At 52.5% G+C, this 26,417-nt stretch overlaps 1 protein-coding gene across 2 annotated transcripts; it reads left to right on the forward strand.

Annotated features, from left to right (window-relative positions):
- The first annotated feature begins 6,823 nt into the window (after positions 1-6,823).
- PLP1 (proteolipid protein 1) lies at positions 6,824-25,283 on the forward strand. Of its 2 annotated transcripts, none has more exons than XM_045030963.1 (7): positions 6,824-6,992; positions 16,214-16,400; positions 17,964-18,225; positions 20,204-20,372; positions 21,101-21,174; positions 22,407-22,472; positions 23,219-25,283. In XM_045030963.1, the coding sequence occupies exons 1-7, from the start codon at positions 6,989-6,991 to the stop codon at positions 23,288-23,290; spliced, it is 834 nt and encodes a 277-aa protein (XP_044886898.1). In that variant the 5' UTR covers positions 6,824-6,988; the 3' UTR covers positions 23,291-25,283. The 2 variants fall into 2 exon arrangements, with proteins under 2 accessions (XP_044886898.1, XP_044886899.1); XM_045030964.1 differs by having other exon boundaries at positions 6,839-6,992; positions 17,964-18,120.
- Positions 25,284-26,417: the final 1,134 nt, after the last annotated feature.

The raw sequence follows: 26,417 nt of genomic DNA on the forward strand, positions 1-26,417 counted from the left end.
CTTTGAAATCCTCCCAAGAATGGCTGGTTCAGCCTTTGGAAATAATTACTGCACTTTAGAAATCTTGGAGGATTTCAAGGCTAATCCAAGGAGCATGTAAACTCTTTTTAGAGGATCCTCAGGGGACTTCTTCCTTGTTTGTTATATTTTACGGGTTTGGACTAATTGTGCCTAAAAAAGAATCCATTTTCCTCTGGCGGTGACAACCGCCAAGTAGCCAGGAGTTCTGTGCAGCCTTTGCTAGAAAGGCCGGGTGGTGGGGGTGTGGGGACCTCGTCTATTAACCCCTTCGCTGCTGCAGGGCTCTGTGTGTGTCTTGGCAGCAGTTCAACCGTATGGCCATTCGACAGCACGCAGGGATTTCACTGGGACTGTAACTCTAACTGCAGTGGACAGGCATAGTAAGCATATCCCAGGAAATCTGTGTCTCCTGGAGGCTGGATGTGCCATGGCTGCCCTTACCGTCTGCCGATTTGAATGGAAATTGTGTGTGTGACATCTCCCTGAACTGCTGCCACTCAGGGATGGGGGAAGAGTGCTTTCAGGTACAGACTTGCACCTACTAGATGCCAAGTACTGAATTCCTGCCAGGCAGAGATGGGAAAGGAACTCTATGGTACTGCTGTACATATCCGTTCTAGGTGTATATATAGAACCACGGTTGGCTGGCTCTCCCCGAATCTGGAAGCAATGGCTCCAAGCACCATAATGGGAATTTGGACTCTGCCCAGCGCTGACACCTTTGTACAGTACAACCGGGGGAGTTCACTGCACTCCAAGAGGTGCATCCTTCAATGAGACATAATGGCGCCCTCCTTAGCCCATTAAAGATCCCACCCAACTCTTGGCAAAGAGCAGGGGATATTCCTAAGATCCTGGCCAGCGCTCCCTTGCTTGGGGAAACAGGGCTGAACAGCCAAAGCTGTGCGGGAGCTATTGTTGGGCACATAATGGTGGTTGTGTTTGCTCATGCGGTCGCTGCACTACCAGTGTCTAGCTCATTGCTTTGGAAAGCCCTTGGCTACCTCTGAGATGAAGGATGCTACAGAATACTGACTGTGGCCCTTGCTGAGACACCTATCCTGTCGGGGAGGATGCCTGATTGCACCCCCTCCCCAGAGAACACCTCCCGCCACACACACACACACACACACACACACACACACACACACACACACACACACTCTGCCACTGTCTTTTTGCAAGGGAAGTCTAAACCATTTGCAAGAGCAGGGCTTCCCTGAGACACCAAACCCCAGCTTCTTTGTGGCAAGACTCTTGCAACCATTTCCCCGTGCAACCAAGGCAAGCTGGGAGGAGAGGTCAGCGTGGGAGCTGAGATCAGCTCTTTCTCCCTGGGGGAAGACCTTGAATTTTCCATTTCCCTCCCTAGAGTAACACTGGCTATGGGAGGCTGGAAAACAGCTGATCTGCATCTTTACCAGACCTGACCCTGAACCTCAAACCTCTCTGGAGCCTGGAAAACTCTGTAGTGTCGTGGCCACTTTTGCACTGTCCATGTAAACAGCTCTCCAGGGAGCAAAGCTTCACCAAAGGTCTTGCTTGTTAAGTGTCTAGCTGAGATTTACTTCAGAGAGGCCTGGCCAATGGGAGTTGCAAATGCTCAGGATCAAGCCAACGGTTTCTCTGGCCAGCGCAGACCTTGGAGGCAAAGCCAACCCCAGCATGACTTTAGAAAGGTTCCTTGCTCCCCCAAGCCTGCTCCTTGTGGGCCTGTCCTGAGTCCCAGTGGATTAGCATAGTTTCCATACGAACCTGGATGGTTGTTAATGCTGCTAGCATTGCAGAGCCAGGAGAGCTGCAGGAGTGAGAGCTCGAGTCTATTCGGCCTCTTGTGTCGTCCCTGACAGCGTGGGCTGACTTCCATGTCCAGGTCTGTTATTGCTGTGGCTGCCACAGGAAGCAGAGGGGACACGGCTGGATCTCCAGGTGTTGGCAAAGCATTGCGGGGGATGGCAGGTGGGGGGGGTGGCCTCTCCGTGGCCAGGTTTTCTCCTCTCAGTTGAGGGAGAGCCCTGAAGCTTGGGAAATACTTTGCTAGTAGCAGAAGTCTGTGCCAAGAATAACCCCTTTTGGTGCCAGGTGCGTGCAGTTTGGCTGGTGGTGGGAGGATCGTATTGGTCAATTGCGGTTCTGGCATCAATAAGATACATATTGATTTAAATAGGGGGGAATGCTCTTCGTTGCTGACATCTCTAGTTCCAGGGAACTCCGGGAGAGCTGGGATGGGGTCTCCCAGCTGCACCTGAGCTGGCCTGTGTGTATCTGGAACACACAGCAGTTAGTGCTGCGGTGAGAACTCAACCCTGCCATGCTGAGTGTCTCCTGCTGGGTACCCTCATCTTCCTGTACTGCGGGCCTGGCAGGATCGGGTCCTTTGGCTGCCCAGAACTGGCTGATATATCCTCTGTCCTCCCCAGCAGGCAGGGGGTTTGCATTCCCGGGCCATGATCCTGCAGACATGGGCGGCAGGTTATATATTTGTGTGGGGCCCGGGCCCCAGCAATATTCAGGGCTGGGCGCCCTGCTCCAGCAATAGTTGGAGCTGGGTCTCTTCCCGCCCCCCCCGCCGATCCTGCCTGGATCGGCCCCGGCCACCGCAGGTCTCCCCCCGCCGCCGTGACCCTGCCTGGAGCAGGTCCCAGCCCCCGCCTGCCACCCCCCCTCCGCGTGTTCCCCCCCCTCCGCCGCGTTGTGTTGCGTCCCTGCCTGACAGAACGCAGCGCGCCTCTCCCCTGCCTGCTGCCCGGAGGGCTCCCAGCAGATTTGCTGTCTGCTGCCGCAGGGTCCTAGTGCCTGCCCGCCGCCAGTACTGGCAAGGCAGGCTGCCCTTACCCTGAGCCTCTCCAACCCCAAACCCTCAGCCCCAGCCAGAGCCCTCATTCCCCCCGCACCCTAATCCTCAGCCCCAGCCCTGAGCACCCCCACATCATGAACCCCTCATCCCCTGCACCCTAATCCTCAGCCCCAGCCAGAGCCCTCATCCCCCTGCACCCTAATCCTCAGCCCCAGCCCTGAGCACCCCCACATCATGAACCCCTCATCCCCCTGCACCCTAATCCTCAGCCCCAGCCAGAGCCCTCATCCCCCTGCACCCTAATCCTCTGCCCCAGCCAGAGCCCTCATTCCCCCGCACCCTAATCCTCTGCCCCAGCCCTGAGCGCCCCCACATCATGAACCCCTCATCCCCCTGCACCCTAATCCTCTGCCCCAGCCAGAGCCCTCATTCCCCCCGCACCCTAATCCTCAGCCCCAGCCCTGAGCGCCCCCACATCATGAACCCCTCATCCACAGCCCTCACCCCACACTCCAAACCTCTGCCCTAGCCCTGAGCCCCCTCCTGCATCATGAACCCCTCATCCACAGCCCTCACCCACAGCCCAACTCTCTTCCCTAGCCCTGAGCCCCCTCGCATCATGAACCCCTCATCCACAGCCCTCACCCCACAGCCCAACCCTCTTCCCTAGCCCTGAGCCCCCTCCTGCATCATGTACCCCTCATCCTCAGCCCCACAGTCCTCCCCCTGCACTCCCTCCTATCCCCAAACTCCCTCCCCCTTCCCACACACCCCTTCCCAACCCCAAACTCCATCCCAAAGCCTGCACCCTTCACCTCCTCCTGCACACCCACCCCCTGCCCCAGCCCAGAGCCTGCACCCAGCACCCTTCCTGCACCCTAATCCCCAGCCCAGGATCTGCACCCCAGACCTCCCCCGCCGAGCCCCCTCCCAGAGCCTTAGGCAGGTGGGGGCGGAGTTGGGGGGGGCGGAGTTGGGGGCGGGTTCTGGGCCCCACCAAAATTTTTACAAACTTGCCACCCATGCCTGCAGAGCTGACTGCAGCGATCGCACCGAGTGCATGCACAAAGGAAACCAGCTTTAGCTGCTGCCTGGCCACTTGCTTCGTTCTCCGCCAAGAGCCCAGGCATTTAGCCTTGATGGAGGGAACAAAAACGAGTGGGAGACAAAAGAACTGAACCTGCTGTAGTGCTGAGCACTGCTCCCATCACCACCACAGCACCGGCACGCATCTCCCGGGGAAGTGATTCAGTGGGTAGAGGGAAGAGGCAACGCCTACAGAAACTGCTCCCCAGCACAGAGACTGCAATGCCTGGGGCTAGGCAGGGAGCCTGAGCCGCAGGGAAAGGAGAAGGCAGCACGGGGCCAGGCAGTAGTGACTGACAGTGGGGATCTCTGGAGGACAGAGAAGGCAGCACGGGGTGGGGATAATAGAGAAGGTGATGCTGTGCAGGGCCGGGGTCCCCAGGATGGGAGACAAGGCAGAGCTGGACCTGGGCAGTTTAACCTTCATTGGGTTATTCCTCCAGACCCAGTGCGGTTCCAGCCTGCTGCCTCGTGCTCAGGCCCCAGGGACCCCATGAGGGGCAGCCGGGGCTCAGGCCCATTCTCTGAGCTCCTTGGGGAGTCGGGTTCAGACACAACACGGCTCCAAGTTCTTAGCGTTTTATCCTTTCACACCCTGTCCTCAATGACGCCTCAGTAATCTTGCCAGTGCCAGACCGCCTCCTCCCGCGTCCTCCCACGCTCACTCCGCTTCCACCACATGACTGGCATTCCCAGGCCCCCCGGCCCCTGCGGACAGGGCAGCGCTTTCCCTCCGTGTGTCACGCCAGCCCCGACTGAGAGTCAGTGTGGAGGCAGGGCCAGGTGCCTGTCCTAGGTGCACAGGGGCTGCTGCAGCCATGTAAAGTCACCCCTGGGCTAGCTCACTGGCCCACGGGCCATGTCCTGACCCTCAGCAAACCGGAGGCTTTTCCACCTCAAGCCAGCCTGGCACAAAGAGCAAACTATTTATCAGCGCCTTGTTCTCAGCCGCCCGGAGAGCACAAGGCAGCAGGCTGGCAGGGCCACGCTGCCCTCTGCAGGCCTTCCTGAGCATTCGCAGGACTCCAGGTCTGCAGGGAACTGGGGTCTTGGAGGGGTGGCTTACAGCTGGTGACCTGGAGTGGAAGGGCACAAGGCGAGGGGGACCGAAGGGGATGTGACAGTGAGAGTTTGCAACTGCTAGGGACTCATTTACTGGAGGAGGCATCCCCAGGTCTGCCAAGAGATCCGGGTTTGAGGGGACACTGGGATCCACAGGAGCCATTCCAGGCTGCTGGGGGAGGGCCAGGTGCTGCACTAGTGCAGTTGCATAGGGCCGTACGTTCCACCTGGCCCCAGGGGGGATTCACCCTATGAGACAGACAGCCCCGCTGCTGCCTGCTCTCAGGCTGGCTGCCAGGGAAGTGGCAGGGGGTTGCCTCTGGCTACAGCAGGGATTCCCACAGGTGGGGGCTGCCAGGCACATCCTCTGACCACGCCAACTTCCTTTGCCAACTCTGCCCCCTCCATCTCCTCCCTGGCAAACAAGCTGCTTTGCCCAGGTGGGCTGTGTGCTGGTGGGCTCCATGCCCATCCGGCCTGGGGTCTAGGCTTGGAACACGGAGAGCCCTGGCTCATAGCTGTTATCACAGTCCTTCTCCTGCAGCTGAGAGCTGGAGGGGCATAGATGTACTCAGGTGCTCACTAACCAGGGTAAGTTAGCCTGCATGTGGTGTTTAGCCCCAAGGTAGGAATGCTTCACTCATTTGCTTTAGAAAGAGGCCTCCCATTGACCCAACAGCCTGGAGCCCCTCTGCTCTCCCTTGTCATTATATCAGTCGGAGCAAGCTGGGGATTAGGAAGTAGGGGTGGAAGGCTTCAAACAAGCGACTGGCTTGGGCACGGGCACTTTTCTTCCTGGCCGAAGTTAGTGCTGGGGAAAGGGGCTGGCTTGGCAGCCCTGGAGACTGGAGTCATGCCCACCCATAAACTAGGGATGGTGTGGCAGCTGAAGGATGCACTTTCCCACACTGTCCCACTGATCTCTTGGGCTCAGAAGGACCATCTCCAGGGTCTGTGTGGCCCATTCAGTCTTTGATCTCTCTGATGAGCGTGCCCATCAGTTACCAATGAGCATGGTGGAGAGGGATGCTAGCTCGATGCCAGCCCAACCCTGACTCCACCATGTTACACCAGTCCTTTTCTGATGCTCCTCTGACATGACACGGCCACATAAGATCCCCTTGTGGCATGTTTCATTCTCCATTATCCCAGGGCAGGAAAGTTGTGGTCACTCTAAAACTGGAACCTGGAGATGGAGGGAAAAATGGAATCTGGCCCCCTTCCTACTCCTCCACCCTGAAACCTAGTGGTTTGGGAAAAGTGGAACCTGGATTCTAAGCACCTTGAGTTTGGATTTTGATCCTACAGACCCCAAACCCAACCTACAAGGCTTTGCAAAACCCCACCCACACCTTGTGGTGTCTCCCTTTAACATAAACCCAAGTTAAAAACAGATCCTTTCTGGGAGAGGGGGCTTCTGTCCTGAGATTCAGTCGTGGTGGGAAGTTTTATGGCTGGTTATAAACTCTATCCCAGTGGGGATTTGTGATGGCAGGGACGGCTCAGTCATCTGTGCACTGTCACAGTAATTATGTTCCTATATGTAGCAGTTGCACGGGTGAACACTGTGTATAGGTGCCCTCGGTAAGGCCCAAGCAAGGTCAATACAAATCAAATCAAACGTTCTAATCTCTTCAGTACTGAATTTACTGCAGAACTGCCTGATCTGCCCACACGAAGCAGCTGGAGCACCTGCTTTCTGACAACAGGGAAACAAACAAATCTGTGGCAGAGAGACATTGGCAGCCAAAGACAGTAGGGTACAACAGAGCTACCCCCAAGATGAGGGAGTAGCTCTGATGAGGGGGAGGGAGAATGGGAGGAGGAGGAGGAGAAAAGGGTGGCCTGTCTCTTTAAGGGGGCAGGCTGTCAATTAGAAAGTCCTTTTCTTTGCTGGAGAAGAGGCCAGAGATATTCAGAGAGACAAAGTAAAGCGAAGAGAGAGGCAAGGATTGTTCCAGCTGAACAAAGCGAGGCAGAAGGGGAAAGGAGGTGACAGGGATTTGACTGAGTCCAGAGGCAATGGGTGAGTATGAGAGAGAACTTTCCAAACTTTCCAGCTAACACAAAAGGAGATTCTTTAAAATCCAAGATTTCAAGGAGGGGGGGAGAGACTAATGCTGTGTTATTTTGTTTGAGCTAAACTTTCCTTCCTAGCAGGATGGTGAGACTTTAAGGGCCTTTGATCAGCTTGTTCCAAGTGCCTGGGGAGTTCCAGCAAGGGGGTGCCAAGCTGTAACTGACTAGGTTGGGTGCCCTCCTGCCAGCAGCATGGAGCCTTGCTGCCCTCCAGTTTCCAAGTTACCAAGTTTTGTTACTGAACTGTTGTAGGTGCAGACTGGTGACCTGACACTGAAGTGGCGAGAAAGGGGCTGTGGGTCAGAGGGGAGCCTGCTTTGGGTGGGATATGCCTCCAAGCTAAATGTCCTAGCTTGGAAAAGAAATTCTGCTGGTGCTGTTATGGGACAGTGATAGCTGCTCCATAGCAACGGTTGCAACTGGGTTTCTGTTTAAAGCTAAATTATGCATCCTCCTCTAAAATCCATATCCATAGTCAGATCGGCTTGAAAACCAGAGTGCCAATTCCAGGGCCAGGGGAGCATATGTGGGGCTAGTTTGAAGTCATCTGATCCAGAAGCTCCTGCTAATTTTAATGTAGTTGTCAGTTCTGTCTCAAAATCCACATTGTACTCGAGAAGTGACCAGTGGGTCATCAACGTTTCCATGCTGCCACCACCTTGTACGACACAGAACCTTTCCTGGATCATCTCCATGGCCAGCCCCCCAACCCTACACAGCTGACTCCCCTCTCTCTATTTCATTCTGCACACCACTGGGAAGGGCTCCATGAGAACCCCTGCTTTGATTCCTGGAGGCTGGTTCAGCAATGATGTGACTCCAGGGCCTCCGACTTCCTGGGTCCTCATGATGCTTTGCTCCGAGGTCAGCCGGCTCCATGGGAGGAGCTGTGGCACTGGCCGCCATGGCTGTGTCCCAGATTTGCTTTCAATTTAAAACTCCTTGAGGGCAAGGTGGAGGGGCAGACGGCATGTACAGGACTGAAGGAATGGAGTGTCAGTCGAGGGAGGTCTTTGGTGAGGAGGGACAGATGAGAGGGATGGGGATGAAGGGAGATATTGTAGACTCCTACTGCCAGGATACTGGGGCCAGGAGGAGACATATCCAGCTGACCAGTCCTTCAGCTTGGAATTGGACTCCCTGCGTATGGGAGCTTCTGAACAGGGAGGCTGGAGAACACCAGAGAGAGATCAACCATCAGATAGGGAATATAGGGTACATCTACACTGCTGTGAAGCTGCAGCGGCACGGGCTTCAGCGTGGGCTGTACAAGCCTGCCCAGGACCCTGCCTAATTACTTGAGGCTTCACTGCTCCAATACCCAAGCCAGTTACATTAAAGCTATCTCAGGTATGTCTAAACTAGCTGCAGTCGCATCCTATACATTGCAGTATAGACAAACCCCAGGTGATCAAATGTCGTATCTTTAGAGGGGTGGCATGGTCTAGTGATTAAGGCAAGGGACCAGAAATCCAGGGTTCCAGTCCCAGCTATGCCCCTCAAGTGTTGTGTGACCTTTGGCAAACAACCTAGCGTTCAGTGCCTCAGTTTTCCCATCTGGAAAACAGGGATAATAACCATTACCTGCTTCACAGGGCTGTTGTGTGAATTAATTCAAAGTCTGGAAAGTGCTTTGAGGTGCTCAGAAGAAACGTGCTATCTAATTAGGAGGTGCTATTGTGACAGGTTTATAAGGATCCCAGAGTGCTTTACACTCAGATAGCTAGGCAGATGATCACTTTATACCCCCCACTTAAATTCAGCCACCTCTGGGGAGAAACATGGCAGCTATTTTAACAGTGCACAGCTACTCATAGGGCAAGAAGTGAAGATTATGGTATTTAATGGAAACCACAGGGGGAGTTGAGGAGTGAAATGAATTCTCATTTTCACAGTCAACCTTTCCAGCATTAATTTGATGGTTTAAAAAAGGCGGCTGCTTTTTTTTTTATGCAATATTTTTTGGATGCAATATTGTTAATTTCCTCCTAACAGTTGAAGCTTTGCATCAGGAAGTCCAAAGCTCTCTTCTGGGTCTGAGTCCAGTGGCCATTTCCTTGGCAACCAGACAAGATGCTTCGTTCTGGGGTAACCTGGCAACTGTTTGCTCAGACCTGGGAGCTTTGGACACCGCAGCAGGAATGGGGTGGAGCTGAGGAATGGGGGTGGAGGCAAAAGGCAGGTGCAGTCACACCAAGGCCAGAGGCCTAGAACAGACCCAACAGCAAGGCTGGTGAGGAATGAAGGAGGCTGCTTTTGTGGTCAGAAACGTGATGCTGTAAAATGGTACCTTCCTGCTCCCCAGACCAGCTCCCTGGCGGGCTTGAAGTCTGTTCTGCTGAGTTTGCTGATGCGATCATGTGAGCTCTGCTGTTCGCTGGCTCTGCATCATCATCAGAACTGGCTGTTAAATTCCAGGGACAGGGGCTTTATTCATGGCCATGATGTAGGAGACAGCAAGAAAACACAGGCTGGAGCCATATTCATTCCTGGACTGAGCCCTTGAAGCTGGCCCCCTGGTTTTCAGACTCCAGCCAGGTGCAGAACTGTGTTAGAAATACCAGTCTTTGGCTTGCAAGGGGAGCCAGGGGCTGTGGAATGGCCTGGGCATGGGGGACCATGGGAAATTGCTGATGCTCTGTAACTGAGTCTCTTTCCTGACCAGAACGGCACTCTAGTGACGCTCACTTTCTGCCCTTTCCGAGCTGCAGCCAGGGAGTGACCACAGACTGACCTGAGTTTCCAGCACAGGCAGAGGCTGCAGGGAGAGGACAGCCCTCTTCTGCATCTTCCCTTCCCAGAGAGCACAAGGCCCCGTGTCTGCTTCTGGGGAGGAGGGCCGGGGTCACTGGTCCGCTTGGAGTGATAGGGACAGAGATGGGGCCCCATGGGCTCTGTCAGGGAGACCAGTAGCTTGCCTCTGGAGAGCTGGCAGAGACTTCTGCAGTCTGCCAAGGGAAACAGGCTGTGAGGCCCTGCGGGCTACCTGGGGGTAATCTGGGGAGGGTGGGGGCATCTGCCCCTAGGCACTGGCTGGTCTCTGATAAAAGAACCTCCTTTTGCCTCTGCCACGTCTGTTGCTCCAGAGGTCTGTGCTAAGGGGAGATGGGGCTGCATTTAGCACCATGGCCCCAGTAATAATCATAAGGTATCTTAACCCGGGGCAGTCTTGCAGGCTTGTGCTGCTCAGAGGAGACCACCTGGAATGGTTTTCTACCTTTTAACATTAGCCAGGATCGCCAGGGCCCGGGAGCTTCAGCTGATCCCGGGCAGCCACTGGGGTCTCTCCCCAGCCATGGGAAGCCACGCTCCCCCAATCCCAACACCGGCTCTCCACTGGAGTTTGTTAGAGTGGCTGCATCGGGGCCTCACAGAAGAGGCTTTGTCCCGACTGGGGATCTATGGGGCTGTGAGGCCCTTGTTTGTCTCTGGCACCTCCTGGCAATATGCAGTTACCTCACTGCTCTGCACCCCCTCCTCGCCCACCCCTGTACCAGTCAGGGCTGGGCTAGCACACTGGACCTTTCAGCACTCATCAGCCCCGTCAATGGGAGCACTGTGTGGGGGGAGCTCTCGGGGGGGCGGAGGGTGGCAGAGGCTGGGGGTGTTGCACTGCCGGGGATGGGAGGGTCTGTGACTTGGAGAGACAGGGCTCCTAGTTCAATGGCTCATCCTGTTGTTTTGACCTTATTGTTCTACCCCATTCATCAGCTGGGCTGAGGTACAAGGCTGGGAATTGTGCTGATACAAGGGGCTCTTTCTCTTACCCCCTTCACAAGAAGCCTTCCCCGCCTCCCTTCAGTTGTGTCCCAGATTCCTGCAGCATGTGACTCACCACTGCCTCCCAGAGCCCCTGTGCTCCCAGGCCAGAGAGGGGTGAGGAGAGCTCCAGGCAGCACTGGGGCAGGATGGGCTCTGCTGAGATGGATCCCAGTACAAGAGGTCCCCAAGAACAATCACATCCATCGCTGTGAGGTGTGGACACAATCTACAGTGCAATGTGCAGTGTCTCGGGCGCTTCGCTTGCTGCCTCTGGCTGAAACAAAGCAAAACCTATTCTTGCAAAGTGCCTCCTAGATTGGGACATTCAACCATCTCCAAAGCATCTTGCCTAGATTGCACCTTTCATTGGAGATTAAAACCACGTTGGCCCATTTCCCGGGGTCTATATGCCAAAAACTACCCCTGTAGTCAGTGCCCCCATGGGCAAACTCTGCCAACAGACTAAGGACTGGCTGGGCCAGAGAGACCCAGCTCTTCTCACCTTCCAGAGCAGGGCCCCACCATTAATGGTCAGTGGGATAGAACAGGGGAAGCCTGTCTGTGTTTTGTGGCTAGCCAGCAGGTGAGATGATTTCAGGCTCCTGGGCTGGCCAGCCAGCACGCAATTCACATGCCAAATGTGGAAGAAAGGAGGGCAACTTTTCACTGCTGCAGCTGCAGTGCTAAGCATTAAAGCCCCAATTCAGGAAAGCACCTGTTTAACGTTAAGCATGCGTCTGAATCTCATCCGCTTCAATGGGATTTGAGCACGTGCTTAAGGTTAAAGCAACTTGCTTAAGCGCCCTTCCCGAATAGGGAGGCTTCACTGAATCGGGGGCTGTCATAGCTTTCTGAATTTCCTGCAACTGCTCTTCCATGGGCCATGTCTCCTGAAAGGTGACTGCCTTTCACAGTGCAAAGCAGGTGGCTCAGGGTGCAAGGAGCTCTCTGAAGATCATCTCATAGCAAATCCTAGGCACTGGAGCTGGAGGAGCACCATGCATCGAGTTAATCTCCCAGGCCAGTTCAGGCTTGTTCCTTACACCCCATTTTCTAGCATTTCCTCCAGTCTGGGTCTGACCGTCCCAGGTGTTGGGGCTTCCACCATCTCCCATAGGAATCTATCCCATAACCTAATGCTTTAAAGAAGTCCATCTGGATTTTTCCAGCCTAAATTCCTTCCGTTTTCTGTCCAAAACTACCAGATTTACCCAAGCGTTTAGGCTGGGATTGTCAAAGATTGGCAGAGATTAGGTACACAAATCCCATTAGGAATCAATAGGAATTGGGTGCCTAACACCTTTAGTCCCCTTTGACGAGCCTAACCTTTTTGTGTCAGGAAATAGGTATTGAGTGCTCATTGCTGAGGAGCTCAGCAGAGGCTCCCGGGCAGCGATGGATGGGCTGGAAGTGTCTTTGCTTAATGGTAGCTATTACTGGCTATTAGCTAGCTATCATCTAGATTAGACAGTGGCCTGTTTGTCCCGTTACCTCCCAATTTCCAGGCTGGGTCAGCTAAGCCACTTAGGTACAATGTAGGAAGTTAAGCTACTTGCTGCAGGTTGCCCGGTCTCACACACACAGGGCCTCCTTCTGATCTCACAGCAGTGTGACTCCCTTGGCTACTCCTGGTTTACATCGGTGAATGCAGAATCAGGCCCAAGGTCAGTCGTTCATCTTGGATTGGCTCCCAGTCCCTTGCGGTAGCCAACGGAGAGGATGCCAAAATAGGAGCTCAGGCTGCTTGGCTGGGGTGTAGGAGCACATTCCTGGAGAGTGACGTCGATGGGAAGATCACGCTGTCCGATGGAATCCACTTCCATCTCGTGCACTGGTCCAGACCTGCTGCAGAATCACCTGTCTGCCATGAGTCACACATGCCGAGGAGGCCTGCCTGATCCCAGCCTGCCGCTCCCATGGATGCAGCCATACAGGCCCCGCAGCAGCCACCAGCACATACTGCTGACCGCAGTGCTGGTTCCAAACCTCTGGTAACTGAATAGTCCGCCCATTGTTCCCTGTTTGCTTCCCCGGTCCTACTCTGCCCCCGAGCATGGCGAACACTGAGGAGCACACACAAGCTGGCAAGGGAAGAACAAAGCCCCATTGTTCTCAGTGCCATGAAGGGATCAGTACAGTCTGTAACCTTGCACTTGATGGGAGGGGAGAGCATCGCTGCCAGTGACCCTGTGGATATCTTATGGGCCCATTCTTCAGTGGGAAGAGAAAAACACGGTGGGGCGGAGTAGGGAAGGAAGTGGGTGTTGGAAAATTCCCCGCTGCACATTCATGGAAGGGAGGCGGCAGAGAGCAGCGGGTGTTATCTGGATGAACCCTCTTCTTTATTAAAATCCATCAGTCTTGTGTGTGTTTAGAACGAGACCAGGACAGCCACGACTCCCAGCTGCAACAGGGGCCAGCGGGAGATGTGCAAACTGTCTGCAATCACCCAATGCTCCGGCCATGTTCACAGGGAGGGGCTCTCACAGAAAGGGGAAGAAACAGCAGAGAATGAGGGAAGGAAGCTGCTGCTCTGGGGTAGGGTGACCAGACAGCAAGTGTGAAAAATCAGGATGGGGGTGGGGGGTAATAGGAGCCTATATAAGGCCTGGTCTACACTGGGGGGGGGGTCGAACTAAGGTACACAAGTTCAGCTACGCGAATAGTGTAGCTGAACTCGAACTACCTTAGTTCGAACTACTCACCCGTCCAGACGCCGCAGGATCGAAGTCCGCGGCTCCCCCGTCGACTCCGCCACCGCCGTTCGCGGTGGTGGAGTTCCGGAGTCGATGGGAGCGCGTTTGGAGTTCAATATATCGCGTCTAGATGAGACGCGATATATCGAACTCCGAGAAGTCGAACGCTACCCGCCGATCCGGGCAGGTAGTATAGACGTAGCCTAAGAAAAAGACCCCAAAATCGGGACTGTCCCTATAAAATCAGGACATCTGGTCACTCTACTCTGGGGCGAGTGTGATTTTTACAGGAAGCAGCTGGTTTCAGCTTTGGCTTGAGTTTGTCTTGGGTTTTCTGGTTGTTTTTAACTACTAGAGATAGGCCTGAACTGGAACTCCAGGGTCAAACACCTCCTGCTCTGCACAGGTTCCGAATCCAGAGCTGGATCCAGCGTCAGAACTGGATTTGTAGGTGGCCTTTGTTTGTGTGATGGGTCAAAATAAAACCTCAGTCTGCACACACTTGAATTTTGCCCGTTTGAGAATTCAGACCCAGACCCCTATCTTGTACCTGAGCAAGTTCCTGCAGATTAAGGGCCTGATTTTCAGAAGAACTTAGTACCTGCAGCTCCAGCTGAAACCAATGGGAGCTGAAGGTAGGTGGCACTTCTGAAATCCAGGCCCTAAGTCTAGCCCTCCAGCACACTAGCTATATATAGGCACCACAGCAGATCTGGTGTTCTCTGGGATGACACCTACAACATCAGCACCAAGGGGCAGGTAAATGTAAAGAGGCTCAGCTCTGGATGCATGATTGGCTGTATTAGTTAGCAGCTTCAGTTTTATTCAGACTTCCTGCTGAGTGATGGTGTGGGCTGGGGGACCTGCTGACATCCAGGCCTGGTCTACACTAAGAAGGGGGTTCGAATTAGGGTACGCAAATTCAGCTACGTGAATAGCGTAGCTGAATTCGAAGTACCCTAATTCGAACAACTCACCCATCCACACGCGGCGGGGTCGAACTCCGCGACTCCCTCGTCGACTCTGCCAACTCCTTCTGCCGAGGTGGAGTATCGGAGTCGACCGCGGCGCTTCCGGAGTTCGAACTATCGCGTCTAGATCAGACGCGATAGTTCGAACTCCAAAAAGTCGAACTCTCTGCGTCGAACCGGCAGGTAAGTGTAGACGTACCCCCAGAAGAAGGATACTGAGTGCCACGGTCTTCTGCATAATATTCTGATTGGGTGACTCAAAGTGTAAGAAGGACAGGATGCCAGATCCTCAAAGGCACCTAACTCCCATTGGCTTAGATGGGAGTGAGTGTCTTTGAGGATTTGAACCAGGATACTGGCTGTATCAAACGGATTCTTTCTCTGTTCCCTCTAAGCTGGTGGGAGTGTTGTGTGATAAGCACAGGGCTTGTATCTGTACAGGGGATGAGAGCACTGCATGCTATTTATTATTTCTTTGCTTGTCCGTCGGTGGGTGTCAGCGCTGGTGGCAGTATCATCCCCTGCAGCTGAAATCCACCCCAGTGCGAAGAGCCAGCACGAGACTTATAGAACCATAGGGCTAGAAGGGCTATTTCAAGGCCTAAGTAAGAATGAAGTGCATAAATGTCACCCTCCATCTTCAGTGCCAAGGTAAAAATCATACATTAAAAAAAGTTCTCATCTGTGACTATCACAACAGCTCCCATTATTCATGTGGGAAGCCCTTTTAACATCTCATTTGTCTCTCTCCCTGTGACATTTCACTCAGCTTGGGCCTCAAATGGAGACTAGTCAGTTTCACCTGTGATGCTAGCACCTAGTCAATTTCAGTTCCCTGTTCCTGAGCCCTAGGGCAATGCTTTCATTCACAGGCAGAGGAGGTCCACAGGGGACACCATATCCTATCTAATTAACCTGGGAGGGGCTCAGATATTAAGGAGGGGCGCCCCAGTACTAAAAGTTGAGAATTAGATCTTAGCTTCTCTATCTGGTGTTCTTACAGACAGGGCCGCCCAGAGGATTCAGGGGGACTGGGACAAAGCGGGGGAGCTGCGGCACTTGTACTCACCCAGCGGTGGTCCGGGTCTTCGGCGGCATTTCAGTGGCAGGGGGCCCTTCAGTCTCTCCGGGTCTTTGGCAGCACTGAAGGGCCCCCCGCCGCCGAAATGCCACCAAAGACCCAGAGCAACTGAAGGGCCCCCTGCTGCCGAAATCCAGGCCGAAGACCCAGAGCGACTGAAGGGCCCCCTGTCGCTGAAATGCCGAACGAAGACCCAGAGCGACTGAAGGGCCCCCCGCTGCCGAAATCCAGGCCGAAGACCCAGAGCGACCGAAGGGCCCCCTGCCACCGAAATGCCGGCTGAAGACACGGACTGCCGCCGGGCCACGGCTTGCGGGGCCCCTACCGGGCCCAGGGCCTTGGGCAAATTGCCCCCCTCGCCCCCCCGGGCGGTCCTGCTTACAGAGCAGAGCACCCACAATTTCAGCGTCAATGCCGCTGAGTTTGGCTCTCCAGCCCTGCAGATGGATGTTTGCATTTTTCTTAACATTGGGAAAACCATTTTTTTTCTTAGTAGGTTATTTAAGCCTCCCTTGTTCCCCACCCTTTGTTAGTTTTTATTAATAAACTTTTCATGGGGCGGAGTGAGGGGAGGGGCACGTCTAGCCTACCTGTGCGCCACCCCTTTGGGATAATGACAGAGCTCTGTGATCGAGATGATTTCTCTCTTCTTCCCTAGGTTGGTTAGAGTGCTGCGCAAGATGTCTGATAGGGGCACCCTTTGCTTCGCTGGTTGCCACTGGCTTGTGTTTCTTTGGGGTAGCACTGTTTTGTGGCTGTGGGCACGAAGCACTCACTGGCACTGAGCGGCTAATTGAGACCTACTTCTCCAAAAACTACCAGGATTATGAGTATCTTATTGACGTGTAAGTATTCGTCTTCTCATGCTCTAGCCCCTGATGCTCCTTTCCAGGGCCCGCTTCCTAGCCATCACTCCCTTGGCTTTGGAGGGCTGCACAGGATTCCTATCAGAACTCCGCACCGCTCCGCAGTCGCTCAGGGGCTAGTGTGGAGCTGTAAGAGATGCTGCCTCTCCCTTGGCTACTAAGCTAACTCAGTCCCTGCCATCCAGCGAGAATGAGACTGGGGCCAGGATCTGAAGCTGGCTTTCCCACAGGGTTGTGCAGAGCACTAACCACTAGGCTGCAGGGCTGGCAGTGCAGTGAGTCCACGTTCTGGAAAACAGATTCAAAAGGGACTCATGGTTTTGGGTGCTTAACTTGAGACACCTTGAAGTGGCCTCGTTTTCAGAGGGATGGTGCTCAGCACTGTCTGAAAATCAGGACCCCTTCAGGATTCTCACACTGGGCACCCAAAAATCAGGGCACCCAACATCACCAGTCCCTTTTGAAAATTTAGGCCAGAAACTCTTAAAACTTCTGGGCAATAACATGCCGTCACCACCTTCACACCCAGCTCTGAACCAGCCCAGGTCTGTTATGGGTTAGCCGGTTATCTTGGTATCAACATGCAGCTGGATTGGGAAACAGGCTCCATGATCCATTTCTATGGGGTCATTGATCTGCTTGCTTCTTACACAGGTCAGATGATTCCTTCATCCCAATGGGAAGAATTGGCCCCCTTTGCAAATCTCTGGGCATGCAGTTAGTTCAGCCCTGTTCCCATCACCTTGGGCTGTTGTCAAGACTCCATGATCATGGGGCTGTCCATGCCTGCCGGATTTGCTTTGACTCGGGGGAGTTCTAAGCACTGAATGGGCCCATGAGCTCTTTCAGTCCAGCCTATGGCAGAGGCTTGGTGAGACTGCTGAGTGTTCTCCCTGCCTGGAGGGGGCCCTTCTTCATCTTGTTTTTTTCACACGTGTTTTCTATCTGACCCTTGCTAGGTACGGTGGATATAGTGTTGGATCCTCTGCTCTCGGTAGGTATGGAGAATGCAGGGTAGCCATACTTGCCAGGCAGAGCAGGTCTCGCTGCCCTCGATTTACCACACTCTCTGCCTGGCTTTATACACAGGCATGGGACCAGGTATCTCCTTTTCTCCTTCCCTGCTGCGCCACCCATAAGCCATTCAGGCAGACGCTTTTCCCTACCTCTTGCCTGCTCCATTGGTCATTTCCTTTGGGATCTTCCTCATCCTCCCTAGCCTATTCCCTCCTTTCTCCCATTTGAGGTAGCTTCCCTGATCACTTTAGCCTGATTCTGGAGTGGATGGGGAGTACCAGAGACCAGAACTTGCTTCTCAGGCTCTAGGTAAGTCCTGGGGAGCTGTTCATGTAGGCCATCCTTTGCTCTGTCTTTCCTGGGAGGGGAACTCGCTGCTGGTGGCTTCCAGGAGAGATTCTCTCTGTGGTGCATCCTATTGCTCCCAGGGGGTTTGAAGGAGGAGATCTGCAATGAGAGTTAAGAGGTTATCTTTCTCTCTCTCCCTCCCTCTTTGTCTCTGTTTCTTCCCTGTGTCCCCTCCAGGATCCACGCGTTCCAATATGTCATCTATGGAACGGCTTCTTTCTTCTTCCTCTATGGAGCCCTCCTTCTGGCTGAGGGCTTCTACACCACTGGTGCCGTCAGGCAGATCTTTGGCGACTACAAGACCACCATCTGCGGCAAGGGCCTCAGCGCTACGGTAACAGGGGGCCAGAAGGGGAGGGGTTCCAGAGGCCACCATCAAGCTCACTCTTTGGAGCGGGTGTGTCAGTGTTTGGGAAAATGGCTAGGACATCCCGACAAGGTGATCTTAACCAGGGTTTGGCACTAATTCACGTGACTGGAACACTTGTGCAGGTTGACGTGACTGATGGGCATGAGACTGCAGCTCTGTTCCATCCGGCTGACCGGCTCCGGTGGGAGTCGCGTACCTGGTGGAACGGCTGCACTGATTCGATGGCATCTAAAAGGAAAGCGCACCCCTGCCACCAGAGGCTCCCCACGGCCAGCTGCACTCCTCACCACCCCAGCTACATCTCCTGCCACCTTTGCTGACCTCTTATTTGTTAACCCCTTCCCCACCCTTATTCCCCCTCTATTCAAGCCCCTCCATTGTTTCAGGAGGTTGCACTTTAATTTGAATGTTTAAACAAAAAGCATTTTGTTTGAAGTCAGTTGATTTCACTGGCAGTTGCAGGGGCCCTGTCACCCCACAGGATTCAGCCCCGGGGGGTATCAGTGATTATTATTTGTATTGCAGTAGTCCCTGTAGGCCCAGATCAGGGCCCCATTGTGCTGGGTGCTCCACATAACCCAAAGACACTCCCTCCCCACAAACATATCTATTCTGCATAGTGTTTGTGCAGTGCTTCGGTTGGGTGGGGTTTTTAGATATTATTTAATGACCAATAAGGAATGGGTCTGCTGGCAGTCCTCCTCTGCTCAAAGGCAGCAGTGACTCTGGCATTCTGCCTCCACCAGTGGCCTCCACTGCAGCTACTGACTACGATTCATGACTTGTGACTTTGCGGGGTCACAAGTTTTAGGATTGTTCAGCTTGAGTCACCTTAAAAGGGTCTGCTTTTCAGAAAGGGCTAAGCTCCCATCCTCTGACAGCCAGGCCCCGTTGCCGTGTCTCAAACTGGGTGCCCAAAAATCAGTAGCCACTTTTCAAAACCTTGGCCACTGTGCAATGACAGGGCAGTCGTGGACGTAACAGTGCCGCAGTGAAACATCAGGAGGTGTCTGGAGGCAGGGAGATCAGGCAGTGCTAAAGCAGTTAGAAGGAGAGTTTTATAGCTTGACCTTCAAACAAATTGTTTCTTGTTTAAACATCTAACATTAAGCCAATACTACAGCAAGTGCCAGCAGTTCTCTACGAGCCCGATCCTACAAGGGGCTTGAAAAACTGGGGGTTGAGGTTAGGTTTAACACCTCTCAGGATTGGGCTATCTATAGCGTGTCCTATGTGTTATTAGACACAATGCAGCTTTTTAGGCCTTAATCCCAATTTTAATTCAAAAGGTTCATTTCTTCCGCAATTCCCAGCTTACAGAAACAGTGAAGGGTGCTCCTGGCCTTGGGGAATTGAGCAGAACGGATGCGGTTTCCTTTTAAGATAATTTATTTTGCACCTCGTGGGCCAGATTTTCAATATTGGGTGGATACAACTGCACTCACTGGTTTGCACACGCCCTGCTGATGCCCATAGTACAGTTTGCCCCTGCACTGAAGGCTGCACAAGGCCCAGTTATGCCCATCAGTGAATTTCACGCACAGATCCCCAGTGTGTGTCTGTACAAATCAAGGATTGGCACATGCCTATGGCGAGTGGAATACTGCCCAGGCCAGGTGTGTAGATAGATACCCAATCCACACACACAGATTAGATATTGGCACACAGGAATTAACCAGGTGCAAGAACATGTGCACAGTTGTGTGTGCCTGACTTTGAAAATTTGGCCCCACTTAAATATATTTTTTCAATTGTGAGTGTGTGTCTATATACAGGTGTGCACCTGTGTGCATATTGATATTGATGCATGTGTACAGACACACACACAAACACACATGGCATCAGTTCTCTAGCCTTCCCACAGGCAGACAACTGCCCTGTTGTGTCTGCTGGAGGTGCTCTCTCTTTCCTTCCGATTGGTGGAGATCCTTGCATTGCATCTCATGTCAGGCTGCTTGCAGATCTCCAGTCTCATGCTCTCATGTCTGAAGGCTCTGGCAGCATATTAACCCTTCTCCTGCCATCTTGCTTGTCTTGACCATTTCAGTTTGTGGGCATCACCTATGCCCTGACCGTCGTCTGGCTCCTGGTGTTTGCCTGCTCTGCTGTGCCCGTCTACATTTACTTCAACACCTGGACAACATGCCAGTCCATTGCCTTCCCCACCAAGACCTCTGCCAGTATAGGCACGCTGTGTGCTGATGCCAGGATGTATGGTGAGCCTGGGATTGCGTCTCTCTCTAATAAGCACCATTTTTTCAAAGACACAGGAACAGACCCGGGTCTCATTGAAGTCAGTGGCAAGACTCCCACTGACTCCAGCAGCCCCCAGATTTGGCTTTGCATTCTAGACATTCTTGAAGAAAAGCCGATGATGCATCAGGGAATTATGAGCAGAGACGTTTGGGTGGGATCAGCAGGGTCTTGGAAGGGTGATGTGACAGAATTTGGGGTGGATAGAACAGACAGCAGATATAGCAGAATTTGGTTGGAGGCACTTGCTGCTAGATGTATCTCAAACACTGAGGGTCTGTTTACACGGCAACCATGGGTTTGACTGCAGCTTGTGTAGACATACCCAAGCTAGCTTTAACACAGCTAACTTGGGTACCGGTGGCCGTGGAGGCACAGCAGCATGGTCTTCAGCATGGGCCACACACCTGAGTATTTACCCAGGTGGGCTTGTACTGCCCAGGCTAAAGTGCATCCTGCCGCTGCTTTTCTGCGCCAGTAGCCAAGCCAGCTGGATTAAAGCTGCAGTCACACCCTGTGTTTGCAGTGTATTCATGTCATTAGAATAGAATGACTTTCTTTCCACTCTCCTGTCTAAGTAACTGACCTGCCTTTCCCACTTCCTACATATATTAGTGGCTCACAATGGGGAAGATTGAGCCCTGTGGAGTTCCACTCGGCTCATCCTGGATGACTTTTCTGTCTCATGTAGGTGTCCTTCCATGGAATGCTTTCCCAGGAAAGGTGTGCGGCTCAAACCTTCTATCCATCTGTAAGACCCCTGAGGTGAGTGCACCACTGGGCCATGCCAGCCATTCCTTCTGAGCAGGCACTTGGATCAGGAGAGGCAAAGATGTTTGGCACCATCAGCCAACTTGGAGTTCTCGGTGCCAGGAGCCAGACCCTATTGCTGTGGGGTTGCATTATGAATTGGTATGTATAGAGGGCTGGGTGAAAATTTAGGTTGGTTTTTGAGGCAGGGAGCATGGCCCCATTGTGCTTGGGGAGCGCATGGCACATTTTGACTGCTATCACAATCTAAATGATAAATTAAAATCATGTGATGTCACGTCTCATTTTAGAGGCAGTGGGCTCCAAGCTGGACGTGATCACAGAATTAGCAAGCCATGTTTTCCTTTCACTCACACCAGCGTAATTCCTTTGAAGTCAGTGTGTTGCAATGGTGCAAGTGAGATCAGAATCAGTTCCAGTGAGATTAGAAGAGTTGACATAATCTGGTTTAATGTCCACACAGCAGCATAGGGTTGCTGATTGACAATCTCTCTCTAAGTGAGCAAAAATATGAATCCTTCCAGGTCAGAGCTGGGTTGTTTTGGATGAACAGGGTAGCAAAGCCTAAAACACTGAATGTGAACAGCATAGACAGTGAATTATTGAGGAGCCCAAGATTAACTAGGAGGTGGCCATGTTGTATAGGACAGAGATCTATTGTTGGAAACACCAACAGAGAGCACATCTGTCTCATGGTACACATCTGTCCTCCATCACTGTAGTATCAGAGCATCTCTCAGTATCCCTGTGGGGTAGGGAAGTCCCATTATCCCTATTTTACAGATGACAGTCGAGGCACAGAGAGATTAAGTGATTTATCCAAAGTTGCAAAGGAAGTCTGTAGCAGAAGGACTTAAGCCCAGGTCTCATAAGTCCTAGGCTGGTGCCCTAACCACTGGAGCATCCTCCCTCATTGAATGGAGATAGAACACCCTTCTTTCCCCTGGACTAGGTGATCCACACAGGATACCACTGGAAGTCCACAGGTAGAGTAATTTATAGAAGGGCCAAGACTGGATGAATATGAATGTGCCTAAAACAGACCCTCATGCCCATCACTGCCAAGTGCTGCTGGGAATGTAGATGCCATCTCACTGACTGGCTCCACAGATCCAGTCCAATTTGGTGAAGAGAGGCCTGTTTGCAGATACCTTGTGGAAACCCCTTTGTCTCTGCTGTCTGGAAAACATCTATAAATGGCAACTCATTGTTTTATTTCCTTGCAGTTCCAAATGACCTTCCACCTGTTTATTGCCGCATTTGTTGGTGCTGCAGCCACGCTGGTTTCACTGGTGAGTCAATGCTCCACCTAAAACTTCTCTTCTCATCCTAAGAGATGCTGTTAGGAGGTGAGATCATTAAAGCAAGGCAGCTGGTAGGCAAGAAACTCACTTAACACAGAGTGCCTGGTTATTTCTTCCCCTTGCTCACTGGAGCAGAGCCGTGATTTTTAGAACCAAGAAGGTAGCAGGAGAAGTTGCTGCTGGAAGGTGGGGATCATAAGGAGAGGTGGATAGTGTCATAGAATCGCAGATGACAAGATTGGATGTGACCATCCAGCCCACATAGTCCAACCCTCTGCAACAAGCACTGTGCTGTATTGTATGCAGCCGTTCCCTGAACACCTCACGTAACTTACATTTCATCAGAGACATTCCATGCTAGTGTTTTTGCACCAGCTGGTGAATGGGCTGCTGAAACTGTTGGGAAAACTGACCATTCCTTGAAAACCGACTATGCCTTGGTAAACTTATTGTTGGTCCAACTAAATGAAAGGCATCCATAAAGCCTGGAGAAGAGTGACTGACTGGTCTTAAGAAGGCCATCTCAGGCATCCTGGAGAGAGATGGCTAATCAGTTTGAAAGGGGTGGGGCTTATGGACAGAGTAGGCCAGATCCTCAGCTGGTGTAGATCAACATGGCTTCATTGATCTCTGTGGATTTACACCATCTGGGGTTCTGGCCCAACCCTGTTTTGCACACAGAATGTTGGTTTGAATCTTCCTATCTCTCACCTGCTCTTTTTCCCCCACCACAGCTCACTTACATGATTGCCGCTACTTACAACTTTGCCGTCCTCAAACTCATGGGCCGAGGCACAAAGTTCTAGTCTGCCAGAGGGAGCCGGGATATCCGAAATGCCCTTTTTTCTCTAACCACGAGGCTTTAACAATGCAGCCACCCAATACCAGGTCTCCTACTTTAACTCCATCTTCACCGCTGACTCCCCCTCTTCCTCTATTGTATCCATCATGATGAGCATCACAAGGACGGGGAGACTCCCACCGATGGATACGTCCTCATGCACTTTTCTCTCGGTGTACGTCTGCAGCTATGTTGCTCTGCAGCAAGTTTTGCTGGGAATAGGGAAAGTTAAACGAAGAGGATTTCCTGCCAGGCCAAAAACAGGAAAAGCGGGATTGACTCCAACTTCCCGACATTTCCTAGAAATAGGAACGAGCCTTTCTGCTTCTGGGAGGCAGGAATCAATGTTGGTTGCTCTATTATGAGTGAGAAAGATGCTGCATGCTACACAGAGAGAGGAGGAAGTGGCCTGGCCTTGATTCCATCACTAGAGACTCTCCTTGTTATAAAAGACACAGAATTTGCTTCCATCTTCATACTGCAGATGGAGGAGAAGAGGACTTCTCCATGGTAAAGAAAGAGAATTTACCTTAATCTGCATGCTGCAGCCAGGGTAAAAGGGGTTAGAGCAAGGATCTTCCCAATATGGGGAGAGAGCACAGACCCCGATGCTCATAGAATCCCACTTCCTTAACACAGCCGCCCCTACTTAAAGCATAAAGGAGCTTGGTGTCTCTGTAGACTAAGGGGACTCTTGGTCTTACATCTCAACAGAAATAGGATTAGAATTGTCTCAGCATTGCATGGGAGCTACTCCCTATGTCCCCTACTGCAGGTCCTAAGCAGTAGGGGAGAGGTGGATACCAGCTTGGACTAGAGGGACTTCTCTAACCAAGGGCCTGAGAGTGTAAACCCAGAGGGGTCCCTTTTGTAGACACGGGATAACTCTTTGGACTGTATGTCTTTTCGCATCTTTCCTCTTGTAACCAGCTGTGCAATTGAACTCTGTCATACCTTCACAATGGTGCTCTTCTCTTTGGGTGACGTTTGCTTCCGTAATGTTCTGTAAATCGAAGATCTTGATTTGTTTCCAATACATACCAAATTTAACCTTTTCCCCACTCCCAGCCCTCCCATTTTCTCAAGGGTTTCCCGTGAGCCAGGCTATATATTTTGAAACTGGCCAAAACCTGAAAGATTCAGTATCTCATTTTGACCATGGCCAGTCATTCAGAAGGCAATTAAATAAATGACTAAGGGGGGCACAGCACATTCTGCATGATTGGATTTACACAGTCTTTAAATATGGCCGTTTCTGTGCAAATCCAAACCCTCCAGCTTCCATTTAGGTGTTTCTCACTGGGCAAGTTTATGACCCAATGTTTGCGTATGCAGCCAAACTTAGAATGAGATTTCGATGTTCCCTTTTCATTGGAGACACCAGGATGGGGAAAGGATCGTATTATTTCAACATGCTCAAGAGAGGGCAAGGTTCCGATTGAGAAGCTGCTCCCCTTTGTAGACTGACCATTGCCAGAAGTTCTCAGCAGTCAAACGACCACAGCGGCCCTCAGACAGGGAGTAAAAAGTCCATGTCTGCTGAATACTCCTGGTTCCAGCCTTTCCCCTTCTGTTTTTGTTAACTATAGGTAAAGAAATTTGGCTTGGTGTTTATTTATTGAAGAAACTACTTTCAGTGGCAGACTGTAGCTCCTTCATTGCAGCGATTCTGACACTGGTTTCAGCAGGGACAGGGTCAGCCAGCAGTGCTGCCAAGCAGAGAGCATGGTGCATCTTTGCCACCATGTATGCTGAAATAGATTGGTTAGACTCCCCAGTGCACATAGGTTTGGGGAGCGGGTGGGATGAGATGGGGTAGGGTGGAATGGGGTGGGAAGAAACCAGTCAAGATCAGGAAAATGAAGTCTTGTATTTTGTATTGATTTAATAACATAACAAATAACCAACCCCTCTCCCCCCCTACCCCCACCCCCGGAACCCAAACACACCCACAAAAACGAAAGTTAATCAACTGAAAGTGTTTCCTTCATTTCTGATCTAGAATTTCAACTTTTTAACCAATAAAAAGGAGCAAGTTTTTAGAGACTTATCTTACAAGGTGTATTTTATAAAATTAAAGAAAATAAATTAAAATTAAGACCATTCTGAACCCGCTTGTCCACCTGTCTGTCTGGGATGGCCACCAGGCTGGACACAAAGGAGACTGCTTCCTGGTGAGCTTGCTTTGATAATAACTCTTTGATGTCACACCGGATGGAAGCAGAAGCACTGGCTCTGCTGCACAATACACTAGACATGTCCCCATAGAAACCTAGGCCCAGAGCCTCAAAGGTATTTAGGCACCTAACTCCCATTGATGTCACCTAAATACCTTTGAGGATTTTCACCCTAGCACCTGGCATCAGAAAGACATGACTGAAAAAATACAAATGAAAAAAATATCAGCAAGATAGGCCATAAAAAGAAGCAGGGAGGCAGGCCAGGACTGAGGGTCACTGGCAGAGCTGGGTGGCAGCTAGGGTTGCCAGGCATCCAGTTTTACCAGGCTGTTAAAAGACCGGTCAGTGGTGCAGAGAGGCTAAGGCAGGCTCCCTGCCTGCCCTGGTTCTATGCAGCTCCCCGGAAGCAGCCGGCATGTCCATGTGCTACCCCCATCCCGAGCGCCCGAAACCACAGGCGCTGAGTTGTTTGGCCACTCCTGTGCCTAGGAGCTGGGCCAGATAGGCTGGCCACTTCCAGGAGCCGTGCAGAGCCGTCTGCGGTAAGCACCACCAGGCTAAAGCCCACAGCCCTCTCGCACCCCAAACCCCAGGGCGGAACCCCCTCCCAGAGTCTGCATCTTGCACCCCAAACCCCCTGACCCAGCCCTGAGCCCCCTTCCACACCCAAACTCCCTCCTGGAGCCCGTACCCCGCACCCTCTCCCGCACCCCAACCCCATGCCTCAGCCCTGAGCCCACACTTCCAGCCAGAGCCTGCACTCCCTCCTGCACCCAACCCCCCTGCTCCAGCCTGCTGTCCCTGCCTGCACCCTGAACCCCCTCATTTCTGACCCCACCCCAAAGCCTGCACCCCGAGCCAGAGCTCTCACCCCCTCAGCCCCCTCCCCCAGCCCAGGGAAAGTGAGTGGGG

The sequence above is a fragment of the Mauremys mutica genome, chromosome 9, assembly GCF_020497125.1.
Source record: "Mauremys mutica isolate MM-2020 ecotype Southern chromosome 9, ASM2049712v1, whole genome shotgun sequence".
Lineage (NCBI taxonomy): Eukaryota > Metazoa > Chordata > Testudines > Geoemydidae > Mauremys > Mauremys mutica.

Excerpts from the sequence above, each read along its gene's own strand:
- PLP1 (XM_045030963.1), top strand. Across the intron at positions 20,373-21,100 it reads TGCTGATGCCAGGATGTATG|GTGTCCTTCCATGGAATGCT; the intron begins GTGAGCCTGGGA and ends TGTCTCATGTAG. Across the intron at positions 22,473-23,218 it reads CAGCCACGCTGGTTTCACTG|CTCACTTACATGATTGCCGC; the intron begins GTGAGTCAATGC and ends CCCCCACCACAG.